Source organism: Phragmites australis, chromosome 21 (assembly GCF_958298935.1).
Source record: "Phragmites australis chromosome 21, lpPhrAust1.1, whole genome shotgun sequence".
NCBI classification, from domain to species: Eukaryota; Viridiplantae; Streptophyta; class Magnoliopsida; order Poales; family Poaceae; genus Phragmites; species Phragmites australis.
Genome location: NC_084941.1, coordinates 5,050,623 through 5,068,481, shown reverse-complemented (window position 1 = coordinate 5,068,481; position 17,859 = coordinate 5,050,623). Strand labels below are relative to the sequence as shown.

Here is a 17,859-nt window from a genome sequence, read left to right as displayed (position 1 = left end):
AGGAGGAAGAAGAAATGAAAACTAGGGGAGGAAGAAGATATGCTTTCCCTTAGATTGGTTACTGACTCGGCCACTAAAATCCAGAGTAAACCAAACCAAACACAACATCAATCTCAATCTGAGAGCTTAGTTGCCTTAGCAGGATCCGGCCTCGACAAATACCTCGCTCCTCATAGGCTCTAGCCTAGGCACACCTTGCAGGCCTAGGTGGAGCACTGCATCTGCAACTTGGAGAAGAGACAGCGCTGCGGTGGGAGAAGGTGCAAGTTTCATCAACCTCATCGGATCTGGAGTTGCTTGGAGCGCGAACTCGTATTTGTTCTAGCTATGATGTAGTAGGAGTTGATGGTCTTTCAGTTAGCTCATAGCAGTGTGGTGCTAACTATCTGTGCAAGGGGTGATTTTTTCAGCTAAATCTCTCTTTTTGGGTAGTTGCAGTTGCCATCTCTAGTTGTTTCGTTTCCAGATTGGCTCACCTTGTTTTGGCACGACAACTATTAAGGCCCTGGTTGTAATCAGCTGACTAACCAGTTGCTAATATGTACTCTTATTACTTTATCTTAATGATAGACTTGTGCGGCAACTGACAGGTGACCGAATTGAGGAATGATAAGTTTTTTCAGAAACTTTCATGGCTTGGAATGCACCAAATGTGGCACCGGATCGTTTAAGACTTCAAGCCAGATAGCTCTTACAGCAGAGATCAATCTACATGTTCCTTAACAAGTATGACTAAGGTTCCAATTGGCACGCAGCTTAGGATTAGATTTCACAGTACAAATAACCGAACTGTAAAAGCTAACCAAACTGTAAAAGCTTGGGGCCAAAGCAAACTGTTCTAAAGATAGGGCGTATAAGAACACCCGGGACAAGGAAACTGGATATAACAAACAATTCTAGGTGATCTTTCACCAATCAACCAAATGTAACACAACAACACATCTCTGCATAAAACATGCACCAAACCAATGGTAGCATTTTGATGACCGGCAGGAATGCAAGGGCAAAAAGAGGTACAATGGTAGTCGCAAAACTTGCAAAGTAATTGACAAGCTGTACAATGGCGTTATCAGCCGAGATCAGCAGCTACTGTACAGATTGTTAAGTAGCTGCTTTACACATTCTCGGGCCAGAATTCCCTGAAGAAAGCCATCTCGAATTCCCTCTCCTGTAAACGCTTCTCCTCTTCTTGCATCTTCCTTATCCTCTTTGCAGCTAGTTTTGCCCTCTTCTTTGAGGGCATATCCTGCTGACAATGGTGACATGTTTGAAACGGCTTAGTTAGAATATGTTCAAGCAATGTGATGACTAAAAGTAGCAGTTGAATATGCATAAATGTGTGTGGAAGAACACAACAATACTATCAGACTAATATTCCACAGAAACTAAGCAAGGTACATGTTTATGAACCTGTAAGCAAGTAACATTTCTACACCACAGATATAACCTGCATTCAACAAGTTACAAAAATTTGTAAAATCGACCATATTCTAGACTGAAACTCTCCAACTCAAGATTTAGAAGAAATTACAAACAATGACGCTACAACACAAAAATTGAATGCATTAAAAGAATCATATCCTTAGCTCACCTTGGGCTTTTTGGGATCTTTTTCAACATGATCCTCGACCTTTGGCTTCAGCTTTGGTTCTTTGGAACCTAAGCCACGCTTGTTGTTCTTAACACGAGTCTCCACAGGTTCCAACCTTCCCTATTCCACATACAATTGAGACAAGTGAGCATGCAAACAGAAATCCCCAAGAACTATCCACGGATAGAAGCATGTGGAAGTTAGCAATCCACGTGCCAGAACCATAACTCATACATCAGTCTCCTTGTACCGTTATTATTTTTATTTTTTTACTATTACTAGTACCTTTATTACCTTTATTATTATTGTTGTTGTTGTTGTTTTGTCATCATCTTTTTAGTTGAATTCTATGAGTTTCATCTCTAGCCTACCCCAGCTTGCTTGGGACAAAGGTTTTGTTGTTTTTGTTAGCACACAAACAGAAACAGTAAAAAGAGCAGCTGGGAAAATCTAAGCTGTACGCTGGCTTAACCAAGTACCATGTAACTTACATAGGATCACCAAATAGAAACTCATAATTCAGACCCATCAATGCAAACGATTACTGTTCCGGTCGAAACTATACAAAGTACTTAGCTAACTTCAGATCCTTCTGAACTTTAGGACTTAACAGCTAACTAAGGTAAGGAAATTGGATACAGAATCCATGTAATTATCTGAAGTCCTCCTAGAGTGATCATGACCCAGGAACCAAACTTATTTCTCCATGCCCTTTTACCCTCCGAGCCGATCTATAAGAGCCTACACAATTTGGGACCATTTATTTCGCCAATAATCTCATAATTCCGCCTACGTAGTACCAGCAAGGCAAAAACACTACAAAACACACAATCAACAGATACCACAACAGTAGATCAAATTTAAATCGGGGGAAAAATGGAAAGATGAACTCTTGAGACGGGAGGAAGCGAGCATCAAGACACGGACCTGCTCCTGCGCTCCGAGGCCGGTGCCCTCCTTCCACCCGGACTTCTTCAGCAGCTGCAGCAATCCAAGCAACACGTATCAATGCGACGGTCAAATCAAACCCTAGAGCAACCGTAGTGGGGAACTAGGGATGGACCAGCCATGTGGGAGATGAGGCGACGCACGGACCTGGAAGCCGATGTTGGAGGAGCCGATGGTCGCCATAGCCTCTTCCCCTTTCCTCTCCTCTCCTCCGGCGCCGGCGCCGGCGCTGCCTTGCCTCTCCTCTTCTCCAGGCGTCTCGGTGTCCCGTGCGACCGCGACGGGCGTGTTGGTGTGGGTCAGGTCTCCTCGACCCGTGTCGGGCTCGGGCTTGCCGTGCCAGGGCTGGACTCGTGCGCCGACCTGGCTCACGAGTCGGTTCCGACCTGGGCTCTATCCCGACTGCCCGATTCCGATCCGACGGCGCACACGGCCCGTATGGACAAGCCAACATCTTAAAAAAAGGAAAAAAAGTTCAGATAACCCCTCTAACTATGGGTGGACGTCTGCATAACCCTCAAGTCTTCTAAACCAGGTATTTAACACCTACATCTTTTTATAGATAGCTAATTAATCCTTTAATTCAGTTTTACATACTGGTTTTGCTTGCATGGCCTAATTGATGAGCGATTTTGGCCACATCGAATACCATATAAGATGCATGACCACATGATCAGTTTTATTAAAAAAGGGTACGAGGTTTCCATCTCCTGAGCCTTTATTTTTCCTTCCTAGCGGCGACCATGGTTACGACGGCGGCTAGGTGATAGCGCGAGATCATGTGCAGACAGGAAAGCAAGCCAAAGCTAGACTAGTCGCATAGCAGCCCCTGCACCTGATAATCCCTTGGCACGACGAAGTGCGTGGCCTGCGGTTCAAGACCGGCGTGACACAGTGGGTGATAGCCGCAAAACGGAGGCAGACGTGGCTCCAAGAGGCGGTAAATACTCTACCTTCAAGAGACACGGTGCCTCCGGACCTGAAGCAGGAGGTCAAGTCTCAGGGCGCGGGCTCAGCTGGTCAGTTCGGTGGCTTCCAGCGGTGACAGAGGCACACTAGTTGTCGCAATCCCCTGTTCTGTACAGAGAGAAGCTGAAGGATGTAGCAATTTTTTTTTACTAATGTTATTCTGTTGAAAGGGATCTCATGAGATGTATGATAATGCAATCTAGTTCATGACACTTAAGGATGGAAAATGGTGTGCTTCGTTTGAAAGATGTGATGTGCAACATGGAATGTGAAAGCAAATTTCAAATGTTACAGAACATAAAACATCTGTAGCAATGTAGGAATATTTTAAGATAATAGTTTTCAGCTAGTAGTTACATCATTACATATTCTCAAGGACTAGAAAAAAATAGATAACATCCAAAAAATCATAGTCACATGGACAAAATTCTAACAAGGACATTGTCTGTTGAACAAAATTTGTTATCTTTATTCGACTTCTCAAAGCATCATCACTAGTCATTCCTTTCTTCCTGACTTGTAGCTTGTTGGCCTTAGCGCCACTTGTGACGATTGTTTGAATTGTCATCCCAGGCTGCAAACATATGAATCGCAACATTAGATAGATTTATGTCAACACAACTCGGTTCCAAGCCCACAGTACTCACATTCATCACAAGACTCTCTGGTCTCTCTGAATGTAGCACTCCAACATCAGTGCATCTGCCTGGTATTTCATGAGTACTCCCTCCTTCTTGAGATTGTGGCACCTTGCAATTGGGAAAGAAAAGGTTAGATTGATACCTAATTATTGGGCAACAATTAATGCAGAGAGTTACCTTGAATTTTCTTGCAGGTTTTTCTTTAGCTGCTGCCCTTGCTGCTTGCTTTCTCAATCTGTCCTTCTCCCTTCTTATATGGGCATTCTTTTTCTTGCCCCCCTCTGGGTTTGAGTCACAACCTCTGCTATTGTGGCCAGGCTTGCTGCAAATCCTACACGTAATAATTGTACCAACTTTTGTCATTTTTGTAGCTTTAGGTTGCTCCCCAGCCTCCCTCCTCCTCTCTTTTTTGGGCCTCCCTGGCATTCTAACATATCCTGGTGGTGCAGGTTTTGGATACCCAACTTCAGACCATTTCTCTTCTCCTTCAATTGGCTGCAAGCAAAACTCGTATATTTTCTTGTAATCCTGAATGGTGTAGCACTTGTCAATGAAGTCATCTAAGCTCTGTGAGGACATATAGATGGCACTAATAGCATGACAACAGGGGAGCCCACAGAGCTTCCAATATCTACATGAGCATGTCTTTTCATGCAAGTTCACAGTGTATCTCCTCTTATCATCCTCCTTGACCTCAAAACCATCTTTTCCATTCCATAGAACATGACAAAGAGTTGACCTGTTAATGTTGATCTTCAGCTTCGTGAAGATGTTAGGGCATATTTCCCTTGCCACTTGTTAGCTTTTTTCCTGTTTTGTTTGATACTTACCATGATTTTACACCTAATTGCCTCAAGCATTGAAATAATTGGAAAGAACTTGGCCTCAATGATGGAGTTGTTGAAAGACTCACACATGTTGTTATCAGTTGAGTCACAGTTCGAGCCCAACTTGAACCAGGCTCTACTCCAGTGGATCGGTTCAGTGTTCATCATATCCTTAGCACCATCAGGAGTTATTTGAGCTAGCTTTGCTTTGTAATAGTTGAATAGGATTCTGCAAGAGGCCTTTGCACATCTCCAGAACCTCTTCTGAAGTTCCTGGTCTCTGTATTTTTTCTTCCAATTGGCATAGATATGTCTGGCACACATTCTATGTTCTACTCTTAGAAGATATTTGTTGATGGCACCGAGCAGCCCCTGCAGCCATTAAATTGGCTCAAAAAATACAAGTGCATGCAATATCAGAATGCGAAGAAATAAAATGAGTTTTCAAGTAAGTACCTTTTGCTGATCTGATATGAAAACCCAACCTTCACCATCTGCACTGATGCCTAGATCCTTAATCAACAATCCAATGAACCATTCCCATGAAAGTGTTGTCTCCTTCTCCACAACTGCCCAGGCTATATGGTACATTTGGTTATTTGCATCTCTACCTATAGCACACAATAGCTCTCCATTACATGCTCCCTTGAAGAAGCATCTTTCCAGCCCAACCACCCTTCTACAACCAGCTAGGAACCCCATTTTGCAAGCATCAAAGCACACATAAAACCTTTGAAATTATGACTTCAGGGTCCAGAGCAACTGCAATTGTGCTACCAGGGTTGCTTCTAAGTAATTTAGCTTGGTAATCAAACACCTTTCTGTACTCACCTTTAGTTTTATCTAGCATTTTTTTTGCAGCACAATAGATTTAGCTCTCTTGCACTTGGATAGAGTCACATGAGCTTTCATCTCCCTAAGAACAATCTGTTCGATGTTCTGAAGCTTCCAAGTAGGATTGGCCTTTATCAACTCCCCGTACCTTTCAGTAATTACATTTGCAGTCACAAGTTTGTTATCCCTCCTAGGTGGGCAGTTGTGCTCATCAACAAGTGTGATAACTTGAAACCATTCACATTGGCTACGTTTCCCACCATAAATCAGCCAGAGACATCCTACCCATGAACATTTAGCCCTGATCCTAGTACTTTCATCCTTCGGAAATATCAAGTGTCTATGGGTGGTTAATCCATACTTAATTAGAGCTTTCTTCATTTGTTTCTTGCCTCTAAAGATCATGCCAATTGAGAAGTGTGGAATAGTAGCTTTGGAGTCATACCTTAGCCAATTGATAATCATTGTTTTCATCGCTTGCTTCATCATAAGAGTACTCCTCACTAGAGTCAAAGTACAGAGTATCATACCCATCTTCCAAATCTTCAACTATGTTCCCTTGTGCAGTTTCAATCAAAGTAGCCACCATCTTAGAATTGCCCATATCTACCATCTCGCCCTTCAACTTTTGCTTGTAAATCTTGGCAAACAATCTGAGCTCTTCGGCTTCCTCATTGTCTACAGATGAATTGTCACTATTGGGATGATAATCACTATCACTGTCCTCAGTCTGGTAGGGTTTAGAGCATTTAGGTTGAGAAGTCTTCTTACGCTTCTGTTTAGGTGTGTGTACCCCATTAGCAGTAGGAGCCATGTCACTCACATAAGGCAAGGGCACTTCCACATAGATGTTAGCCACTCCTTCTGTTATGCAATCGCTCATGACACAATATACCTTGTTGTCTGTTATTAATCAAAGGCCTGAAGACAAAATTTTCCTAGGAAACAACCAATGTAGCTGCATTTCATCTGTAACTATCACATGATCACCAAGGTGCTATTTGATCTTAGGCAAAGAAACTTTGTCTCGTTCCACATAGGACATTGCACTAATTCCGCCTAAGTACTGAACATCTGTACCAATATTCTTGAACTCGGCATTGTAATGAAATCAGACTGAAAGCGAACCTAAATTTTCCATTACAGCACAAAGATCCTACACGGTAAAGTGTAAATTTCAGTTTACTTATACACACGAAGCACCAGGTATTCAGATTATGTATACTTTCATATTTTAACAAAGGTTCAATCACAATCCAATTTTGTCACCATGAGTTACTAAAAAAAATTAGACTCCATAGAAAATTGTGCTCCTACAGTATGCTTAAAAAAGAGTACATTCTTAATTTCCATCACTACAGGAGCACATGTCTACTTATAGATAAAATCTGCATGCAAAATTTCAGGTGTCATGGAACAAGAGCATATTGCGGTTGGATTAAACCCCAACAAAGCATCGAGCAACTAAGTAGTGCACCCGACAAACATGACTTTGCATGGTCACACGCGAGTCGGCTTTCGCTTCGGTGAGCATGAGCCCGACGCTCAACCCACCACCGCCTTCGCTTGTGCCATCGCAAGCCCACCACTCACCGTTGTCCTCTGCAGTGACACACAAGCTCGCTGCTCTGCCACCAACCTCACTTGCACAAACTCGAGGCGTCATTGTCCCATCATCGGCATCACTTGTGTTGCTCGGTTGATAAACCATTTACTCCAGGAAGCCCAACAAGGGCACATCTTGCTCTGCTCCTACATGAGAGCAACACAAAATGTCATGGATATGCTTCACAAATGGTGTTGGACAATTTATGATTTTGATACGAGGTTCACATTTGTTGTGGCTAGTTGGCTTGTATCTGTTCAGACACTCGCATATTGTTGGATATTTTGGTAACCTACAAAAATTAATTTCCACTTCCTAGAAGGTATCTTACTTATACGTGGACAATTTATTATGATTAATTAGGCATTGAGCACTATACTAACATTTATGCTATGTAAGAAAATATTATCTCGTCAATTCAGAATATCCTAATCGAAAGAGTTTTCTAGCACCATACATGGGTCAAAGGTCTTATGTATCTGAATTCCAATATGGTCACTACCTAGTGGGATTGAAGGAAGTGTTCGACCTTGCACATTCATCTCTCTGGAATGTGATCGAGTGTTGCTTCGGAATTCTAAAGATGAAGTGGTATATTCTCTTAAACTTGTCTAACTATCCAATAGAGAAGGCATTTGTAAATCATAATTGGTGTAGTGGCTCTCCCTAATTTTATTAGGGATAGTGTCATATATAATGCAGATTTTGAAAACTATATTGGTGAGGATGTAGGCTCTCAAGCTACCCAAGATACCGTGGATGATGGTAGTGCAAGAGATGAAAGTGACATGGCACATTGCGTGATTCTATTTTTTGCTGTTTTGGTACCATGATCATTGGTAATACACTTGACTACTATTTTGTTAGACTTAGTAATACTAATAGTTTAGCTGTCTTTGATATTTGGAGAGAGAGAATGTAATCAAGTTTTTTTTGTCATACTTTACCTTTATATGCAATTACTGATACTAGAATATTTCCATCTTTAAATAAAAAAATAGTAAAAAATAATGGCATATACACTTATTCAGAAACCAAACAAGTTCATACGATCCAGAGGCATAATAGTTAGCGATGATTGGTGAACATATGATCTTATGAATTTGTACGAAGGATAGGGATGCTTCGAGTAGATGAATCACAAAGTGCACACACGATCTTATTCAGGTTCAAGCCTCCATCAAGATAATAGTCCTACATTATGTTGGTCTAGTATTATACTCTGAGACTGTTTACAAGAGGGTGCGTGGCTAGCCTAGACAGATCAAACCTAGTCGGTGGGCTCGCTTGTATGTAGTCAAGGCAAGTAGCTAATACAAATCTAAATTGTGAAGAGCTCCTGTTGGCTTGAATGGTATCAATGGAGTTGTGTTGACCTCTAATGACTTGTTCTCTGCAGGGTCCTTTAGCTTCGTATATATACAGGGTCATCGTACGACCTCTAGAGTTCTTTATTCCTAGTCTTGGACATAAACTTCCCTATTTACGAGATATCCTGGACATCTGTGTAGGGGTGAAATCAGATCGAATACGGACGGATATCGCTGATCCTATATCATATCTCTTTTTTTTTCAAAATCGGATCCGGGCACAGATGATGCCGGATATAGATATGGATGCGAATAGTCATAGTCACGAATACGGATCGAATATGTGATAAGTCATATGCAAATAATGTTGGTTATGAATATTTATTCGGATATTGAGTAAAAGCAATAACCACAAATATCACATATGTTATGATGTTCGACTATTCCACATATCCAAAACTCATACATTAGAGGTCCAATAAGCAAATCAACAATATACTCCCATGAAAATCGGAGAAGTTACGCGTGCCTAATATGCTGGCTGAAGGTTCTATTAATTATCTGAACATATTAATTACTTCAAATGAAAAAAAGTTAAAAAGCAAACTTGTATATCTCGTTGAGAGCTATAATTTTCATATAAAAATCATCTTCATACGACTCAGTATTAAAAAGTTATAAGCTCCGGAAGATATGCTCGAATAGTTATCGGATAGTCTTAGAATATATCCGATTTTATTCTCGGATATCTAATATCTGACGGATACCTGACTCTCTATATTCGAATCCGATATTCGAGATTTCTTTTGGATATTCGATATTTGGGATTCAATTAGCATATAAAACGGATCGGACAATCGGACGGGTGGGAAAAATTCAGCTTGTTTTCATCCCTACATCTGTGAGCAGTTCCATGCATCTAGGGATTCTTTTTCTGAGGATAGAGATATGTTCCGGTAATAACGAAAAACTCTGAGATATCCGGATATGGTAGTTCTATACTACTCATCGTCAATAGTCACTGAAAGAAAATCAGGATTGCTAAATAGCCAACTTCTCGGGTCAGCCAATTCTTCATGTACCAGCTTCTCAGGACGGTCAGCTTCTTAGAAATAAATTATCCCAAAGGGGTAGAACTTAATGCCTGCAGTAAAGTATAGTTTTTAACGATTTTACAGTATTTTTATTTTAAATAAATATTTTCCAGATTTTAAGTGTTATTCTGGGTACTAATAATTGCTCTTAAGATATATACAAATTCTAAATTTGTTTGAAAGTTCTTCGTATTTTTTTTAAAAACAATTGTGCTAAAAAAACATGATATCACGGTGGATTTTATGTAATCACAGACATGATATGGATAAATACCACCGGTAAAGTTTACATTTCTGAAAAAAACCATTGGATAAATACCTAAGGGAACTACGATTTTATTAGCAGTGTATTTATCCACCGATCTTGAAAGGTCAAATAGACGACAAGTTTACAGCAGACAAATACATACCGACTAGAGGTTCCGTGATGTGCATCTGAACCCCTTTCTACGTACATCCAAATACGACTTTAAAACCGCTGAAAATAAAATGCTACATCAACAAAGTAGGGCCAAAAAATGCACGCCATATATGGATCATACGTCTCATGAGTCATGACCCAACCACAGATTGAGATAACGTCACGAAACAAGGAGCCAGTTCTGTCGTATCAAGGTAGACCTGCTGAGTACGTGCACTGCACCAGTTCAAGTGGTACACTTCAAGCTGTACAGCTATAGCAAAGCGCAAAACGACCAGAACGATAGCCATTGACGACACAGCATGCACCGAGCAGATCAAGAAGGCAGTACATGTGTGCCTGTGACCTTCCTGCGGTCTTTCAGAGCAATGCCTGATCTTTTTCGATAAAAAATTTTATTGACTCTCGGTCGTTACATCAAACTAATATAACCGTATAAAAATTTATCTTTAATCTTTGCACTGAAAATTTATAAAAATCTATCTTTAGCCTTTGCACTGAAAATTAAGTAACCGAAAAGTTAACAAAGCATACGACGAAACAAGCAAGAAACTGATCTGTCGATCATTAGCCAGAAATTAAAGTGATCCGTATGACTTGTTGCACGATCAGAGCCGAGCAGAGAAGCAATCGGCAAGGCAAGGCAACGCAACGCATGGATGCATTTCCATCCATGCATGAGCAGCTAGAGCTAGACTGCCCGCCGTGATGTGTCCGTGACCTGGCGCGCGGCCCCCCGCGGATAGGGGTGAACGCGTGAGAGCTTTCGCATGGGCGGGCACCCGCTGAGACGTGCCGCCCCTCTGGCCCGCGGCGCCCACACGTGGCGCGGCCGCGAGCGTGGCGCGGCCACGTTATAAGCCACGCGCGACGGCCCTCGTCGCCAACCTACGATGCCCTGGCCTCATCTTAACGCTCGCGCGGCAAGGCGGCACACTTGGTCTCGCCGGTGACAAGAAGCAGAGGCAGCACGCGCACGGCGAAGTGTAGCTGGTGAGTTTGGCGTTGTTTGGTACACGCCGATCGAGATGAGCACGGGCATGCGGCCGGGGCGGCGGTTCACGCTGGGGCGCAGCGAGGACGTGACGCACCCAGACACCATCCGCGCCGCCATCTCCGAGTTCCTCGCCACCGCCATCTTCGTCTTCGCCGCCGAGGGCTCCGTCCTCTCCCTCGGTACGTTCCTGGTCTATGCTACAAAACAAGCATGCACGCATCCGTGGGCACGTGCCTTGGTGTACGTACGGGTCTTGGATCGAGATGAATGGTGCGTTTGCGTTTGCGTTTGCAGGGAAGACGTACCACGACATGAGCACGATGGGCGGGCTGGTGGCGGTGGCGTTGGCGAACGCGCTGGCTCTGGCCGTGGCGGTGGCGGTGGCCGTGAACATCTCCGGCGGGCACGTAAACCCGGCCATCACCTTCGGCGCGCTGCTCGGCGGGCGCATCTCCCTCATCCGCGCGGTCTTCTACTGGGTCGCGCAGCTCCTGGGCGCCGTCGCCGCAACGCTCCTCCTCAGGCTCGCCACGGGGGGCATGCGTCCGCCGGGGTTCTCACTGGCGTCGGGGGTCGGCGACTGGCACGCTGTGCTGCTGGAGGCCGTGATGACGTTCGGGCTCATGTACGCCTACTACGCCACGGTGATCGACCCGAAGCGGGGCCAAGTGGGTACCATCGGGCCTCTCGCCGTCGGGTTCCTGATGGGAGCCAACGTGCTGGCGGGCGGGCCGTTCGACGGCGCCGGGATGAACCCGGCGCGGGTTTTCGGGCCCGCGCTCGTCGGGTGGAGGTGGAGGCACCAATGGGTGTACTGGCTCGGCCCCTTCCTCGGCGCCGGGCTCGCCGGGCTGGTGTACGAGTACCTCGTCATCCCGTCCGCCGACGCCGCGCCGCACGCGCACCAGCCGCTCGCACCCGAGGACTACTAGCCTGCGGCCTTGCTTGCCAGTTCTGGCGCCGGCGCCGGCGCGGGCTTTATATGTGTCGGAACAAAATGTGCTTGCATTATATATGGTGTTGTGTCAAGTGGTTAATAAGGGGATGCGTTCTTGTTGATCGCCCCAGTGTTGGAGTGGAAGCTCAGGTGATGTACATTTCGTGTTCTACTTCTTGATCTGTACAAATAATGAACTGCCAGTGATGTAATAAGTTTCGATCTAAAAATGTGTCGAATCTTGTCAGCTGGTTCTTTTGGCACATAGACGCATTCCTAGGTTGTGTCATGGGACATTGATATGTTGAGCTCAAAACTCCCTCTCTGGAAGGGGTGTTCCGTTCTGTGATGGGTTTCGGACCCAGAACAGAAGAGGCAAAGGCAAAGGCAACTATTCATGGGACATTGATATGTTGATGTTGTTAGATACTTGCATCAAGGTTTAGCTTTTTTGGCCATGATGAATCAGAAGAGTCCAAAAATAAGGAAATTTTTTGAGAGTTGGTATAGCTTTTTGCAAAGAAAAACGGACAAAACAAATAAGGTTATTCTAAGGAATGCTCAAATGGTGGCTCTAGAAATTCAGAAAGATATTGCGAACTGTTTTGCTTAGGTAAGAAAAAATGCTTTATTATTTTGGTTTACAAATAATGTTATCTCTCATAGACTGTTTATAGAGGTGAATTAATGGTATTTATATACATTTTTAGTTCATAGTGAAATCTATTATTGAAGAAATTGGTGGTGACTTGTTTTGTTTATTGGTAGATGAGCCAGCTAATGTTTCTGGTAAGAAATAAATGATGGTGGTTTTGAGATATGTGGACAAGTTTGGGTTAATAAGAGAGAGATTTATTGGTGTAGTTCATGTGAATGAGACCACAGCTTCATGTCTCAAATCTAACATTGATGGTATGTTTGCTAAGTATGAATTGAGCATGAAACAAGTTAGAGGCCAAGGTTACGATGAAGCTAACAATATGGGAGCTGAGTTCAATGGTTTCAGAGTTTTAACTATGAGAGAGAATAACTTAGCATATTACATCCACTTTTTTGCTCATCAGCTGCAGTTAGTTATTGTTCTAGTAGCTAAAAAGAATGATAATGTAAGTGATTTCTTTGACATAGTATCCTATTGCTTAATGTTGCTGGAACTTCTTGCAAAAGGAAGGATATGATTCGAGAAAGTCAACAAGAGAGAGTTAGTAAAGTCACAGGCAGTGGACAACTTAGTAGTGGAACAGGATTAAATCAAGAACAATCACTTCAAAGAGTTGATGACACTCGTTGGTCCTCTCATTATAAAACCCTTACGAGGCTAAATAGTCTATTCCTCGAAGTTATTGAAGTGCTCCAATATGTTGAAAAAGAAGATCCAAACGATGCGAAGAGACATCAAGCCTGTGGTCTCATGGACTATCTCAAGGATTTTGCCTTCGTATTTCACTTGCACTTAATGTTGCTTATATTAGAACATGTGAATTATTTGTCACTATCATCACAAATAGAAGATAAATACATCTTAGATGCCATGTTAGATCAGGTGAAGGTAACAAAGCAGAAATTTCAGCAAATTAGAGATGATGGTTGAGTTTCTCAATTAGGGACTGTATTATCTTTTTTGAAGAACCTGGCATCTCAAAGTTAGATATGGAACAAGAGTACATTGATCGGCACAAACCACGGCAAATGTCAGTTATGCTGTTGCTAATTTCATCCCTTTGTTATGCATGTTTAATTTTTCATAATATATTATTATTATTAATTTTATCTCTATGTTATGCATGATATTAAATTATTAGAAGCTATAGGTCAGTGACTTAGTGTCATGATGTTTTACCGACCCCGGTAACAATTTATCCTAGATTCGCTCCCTGGGTGGCGGTGGCCATGAACATCTCCTGTGGTCATGTTAACCCGGCCATCTCCTTTGGTGCGCTTCTGGGCTGGCGCATCTCCCTCATCCGCGCAGTCTTCTTCTACTGGGTCGCGCAGCTTCCTGGGCGCCGTTGCCACAACGCTCCTCCTCAGCTTTGCCACGGGGGGCATGCGTGCGCCAGGATTCTCAGTGGCGTCGTGGGTCGGCAACCGGCACGCGATGCTGCTGGAGGCCGTGATAACGTTCGGGCTCATGTACGCCTACTACGCCACGGTGATCGACCCGAAGCGGGGCCAAGTAGGCACCATTGGGCCCGCTCGCTGTTGGGTTCCTGATGGGAGGCAACGTGCTGACGGGCGGGCCGTTCGACGGCGTCGGGATGAACCCAGCGCGGGTTTTCGGGCCCGCGCTCGTCGGGTGGAGGTGGAGGCACCCATGGGTGTACTGGCTCGGCCCCTTCCTCGGCGCCGGGCTCGCCGGTCTGGTGTACGAGTACCTCATCATCCCGTCCGCCGACGCCGTGCCGCACGCGCACCAGCCGCTCGCGCCCGAGGACTACTAGCCTGCGGCCTTGCTTGCCGGTTCTGGCGCCGGTGCCGGCACGGCGACGTCAGCTTAAATTCGGCTCCTGCTGTTACGGCTTTATATGTGTCGGAACAATACATGCTTACATTATATATGTGTCGGAATAATATGTGCTTGTCTTACATTTGGTGTCGTGTGAAGTGGTTAATAAGGGGATGTTCTTGTTGATCGCCTCGGTGTTGAAGCGGAAGTTCAGGTGATGTACATTTCGTGTTCTACTTCTTGATCTGTATAAATAGCAAACTACCAGTGATGTAATAAGTTTCGATCTAAAAAAAGTGTCAAATCATGCCTGCTGGTTCTTTTGACACATAGACGCATTCCTAGGATGTGTCACGGGACATTGATATGTTGCGCTCAGAACTACACTCTGGAAGGGGTGTTCCGTTCTGTGATGGGTTTTGGACCTAGAACAGAGGAGGCATAGCTAACTGTACAAGTGTCTTCCCTCACCATCGCATCGACACCATCTGGACAGGTGCTCACGCCGTTGGACTGGACCGTCCTACAGGAGGTCCTTATGAACTTGATATCCCCACATGAACACCTAAGTTGTCACCAAATGAAATAAACATCTGGTGCATGCCGCAAAATTATTCTAAGTAGCGCCATATTGCAAGTTCCAGAGATCAACATAAATTTCGTATCCAAGATTCCACAAATGAAAGCATCATCTTCGAATGCACATCATTTGGCGAAATACTCCTTGAATTGGGTCAGTTAATCTGTTCAACCATAGGAATATAATTATTTTTTTACTATTAGACGACATTAAAAAAAGGCTGGAAGATAATAAATAACTTGACTGCAATTCCAGCACAATTTCACGGCAACAAGTTTTGCACAAGCAGACAATAAAGGGAAGAAACAGGTGCATTGTCGCAAGGATATTTACACTTTGCTCATAGAGAACATGCTCGTATACTGACAGATGTATTATCATTGTCAGGCGTGAAACCATTGTTGGAAAATGATTCATCAATTTCTACCTTTCATAAGAAAATGGTACTTTTCAGGGAGCGACCTCACAAGTTCCTGACATTCTGCCTTCGAGGAAAGCGATATTAGCATTGATACAGTGGAAACTTCAAGTGAGAAGTTCTTCTCAACAATTCGGGAGAGTAAGGCCCAGCTCTGCTTAGGTCACCCCTAAGCAATAATCTCCTAACTACAACATTAAGCATACGCGAGTCTGGAGCACAGCCACTATTCTCCATGTCTGAAAACATCTTGTCTGACTCTCCCAGCAACCCTTCTTCTTTGAGATTTTCCATTATTATGCTGTAGGTTACCACATCGCCGTTGTCTGAGATAGCATCAAACAAATTCATGGCAGCGTCCTTTCTGCCAACATTGAATGCATCAATCATAATATTGAAAGTACTAATACGAAGTTGAAGATCCATAGAACACAGGCTCTGAAACATTCTAAGTGCATCAGCAATACAGTTACTTTTACAGAGACCATGGAGAATTATGTTGTAGGTAGTAATATCCAAGTAAATTCCACTATTAACCATGTCCAGATAGAGTTCCTTTGCAGCAGAAGTCCTTCCGGTCTGAAATAACCCTTGCAGCATTATGTTATATGTGTAGAGATTTCTTTCCCAGATACAATCTATGCTCTGAGAATCCAGAAAATCATAGGGGATCGTACATATATAAGACAATTGTATAGTTAGTTTTATACTACTTATCATCACTCACATTGTCTAGAATTAAATTGCAAAATGGAATTAAATATCTTGAAACCGAATTTTAACATTTTTTGTTCTTAGAATTTTAATAGTCATACTATTGTTTTTGAATTGATTTTTGCCTTGAAATCTTGAAGTAACAAGTTCTAAATATAAAATTTTGGACTTGTATATTCAAATTCTGTAGCGTTGAAATTCTAGAAGTACTTCAAACTTTTCTTCAAACCAAATAAGTTGTTATCATAATTTCATGGTAATGTATTTTCTAGTATGAAAAGGAGGAAGTACAATATAAAAATATTATTTCCATGTGAAAAATATTAAACTATTCCTTATCATTATCTTATATAAATTAGTAAAATGTTAATATTTTGGGCCTTGACAGAGCCTCAGTTTTTCCATTCCCATCATGAACTGGTGTAGCCGGGTGACAGAGAGTATAATTAGGAAATTCAACATTGGAACGGAATTCTCAAATGGAAAATAATGTAAGTTTAAAGGTCATGTTCGAGTTTCTTCAAAATGTGTAAGAATGAATAAGAAGCTATAAGAAGTTTGGGGATCATTCCACTCCAAGCACCGACCTTGGAAAAACATTTACGAAATATGTATCCTTCAAATTGTAAATCATCTGCACTACAATAATACGGATGTAGCAGACTAGCAGTGGAAAAACATTTACGATATGCCAGGAGCAAGTAGGTTAAATAACCGCACAAATGCATGCTGGTCCAATCAGTTTTATTCTCACGACAAATGGCATCCACATAAATAGGATAAAAACATTTATACAGTATATATCCTATGATGTAGGATCTAAGATACTGATTAGAGAGGTGGATAGACAATTTTTAAAACTAATTGCTTAGCTATTAATAAAACTTATGGAAATTGACTAGAGATCAATAAAACAATATTTAGCAACTTAGTACTATATTAAGGTTTGTAATCTTAGGATGATATACAACAATTTATATTTTATGAAGATAAATTGTATGAATATAAGAAGCACAAGAGATGACACCTGAATTTATCCCGTAGTATCAGTGATTTGTCATTCACCCTTAATTCACGTTAAGATGAGTTCAAGCTTCTAACTGCTTCTCTATCAAGTATGTAATTCTTACACCGAGAGAGGACTCACACCAAGTAACTTGATCTTAAACCGGAATAGAACAATGAACTACTGATACATCAGTTTCACTAGAGTAGCACTTTACCGCTTCGGCAAGGCGTGCTCAAAGCCTTTCACAAGCACACCGCCATGACTCCTTCACAATCTTCTTTGAAAGGCTCAATGATGCAATCACCTCCAAGCCATCTAGAAGGTGGCAACCTTCAAGAGTAACAAGTCGATGATACTTGCTTGAAGGATCACTGATGCCCTAAAGTTCAACCTCTACAATGCAATATACCAGATGCTCTCACACTTCCAAATGTGCAACCACTAAGCCAAGAGATGACAAGTGCTCAAGAGATAAAAAATGTGATGCTTGCTAACCCCTTTAAACCAGCAAGGGGTC

The 17,859-nt window shown here is 42.7% G+C and overlaps 2 protein-coding genes and 1 pseudogene across 3 annotated transcripts; 2 read left to right on the top strand and 1 right to left on the bottom strand.

Moving 5' to 3' along the window:
• Positions 1-878: 878 nt before the first annotated feature.
• Positions 879-2,863, bottom strand: LOC133904139 (uncharacterized). Of its 2 annotated transcripts, none has more exons than XM_062345641.1 (4): positions 2,687-2,863; positions 2,519-2,572; positions 1,592-1,711; positions 879-1,246 (listed from the first exon to the last, which is right to left on the bottom strand). In XM_062345641.1, the coding sequence occupies exons 1-4, from the start codon at positions 2,720-2,722 to the stop codon at positions 1,115-1,117; spliced, it is 342 nt and encodes a 113-aa protein (XP_062201625.1). In that variant the 5' UTR covers positions 2,723-2,863; the 3' UTR covers positions 879-1,114. The 2 variants fall into 2 exon arrangements, with proteins under 2 accessions (XP_062201625.1, XP_062201624.1); XM_062345640.1 differs by having other exon boundaries at positions 879-1,249; positions 2,687-2,861.
• An 8,087-nt stretch (positions 2,864-10,950) lies between these two features.
• Positions 10,951-12,209, top strand: LOC133903707 (aquaporin TIP3-1-like). The gene is made up of 2 exons (XM_062345149.1): positions 10,951-11,417; positions 11,533-12,209. The coding sequence occupies exons 1-2, from the start codon at positions 11,270-11,272 to the stop codon at positions 12,168-12,170; spliced, it is 786 nt and encodes a 261-aa protein (XP_062201133.1). The 5' UTR covers positions 10,951-11,269; the 3' UTR covers positions 12,171-12,209.
• Positions 12,210-13,825: 1,616 nt separating this feature from the next.
• On the top strand, positions 13,826-14,616 carry LOC133904057 (aquaporin TIP3-1-like; annotated as a pseudogene).
• The last annotated feature ends 3,243 nt before the right edge of the window (positions 14,617-17,859 follow it).

Bases quoted from the DNA above. Each gene is read 5' to 3' on its own strand.
- LOC133903707 (XM_062345149.1), top strand. From the start codon at position 11,270: ATGAGCACGGGCATGCGGCCGGGGCGGCGGTTCACGCTGGGGCGCAGC. The intron at 11,418-11,532 runs GTACGTTCCTGG...TTGCGTTTGCAG, and splicing joins GGGCTCCGTCCTCTCCCTCG to GGAAGACGTACCACGACATG.
- LOC133904139 (XM_062345640.1), bottom strand. From the start codon at position 2,722: ATGGCGACCATCGGCTCCTCCAACATCGGCTTCCAG. The intron at 1,712-2,518 runs GTCCGTGTCTTG...TATGTGGAATAG, and splicing joins GCCTCGGAGCGCAGGAGCAG to GGAAGGTTGGAACCTGTGGA. The intron at 1,250-1,591 runs GTGAGCTAAGGA...CACCATTGTCAG, and splicing joins AAGATCCCAAAAAGCCCAAG to CAGGATATGCCCTCAAAGAA.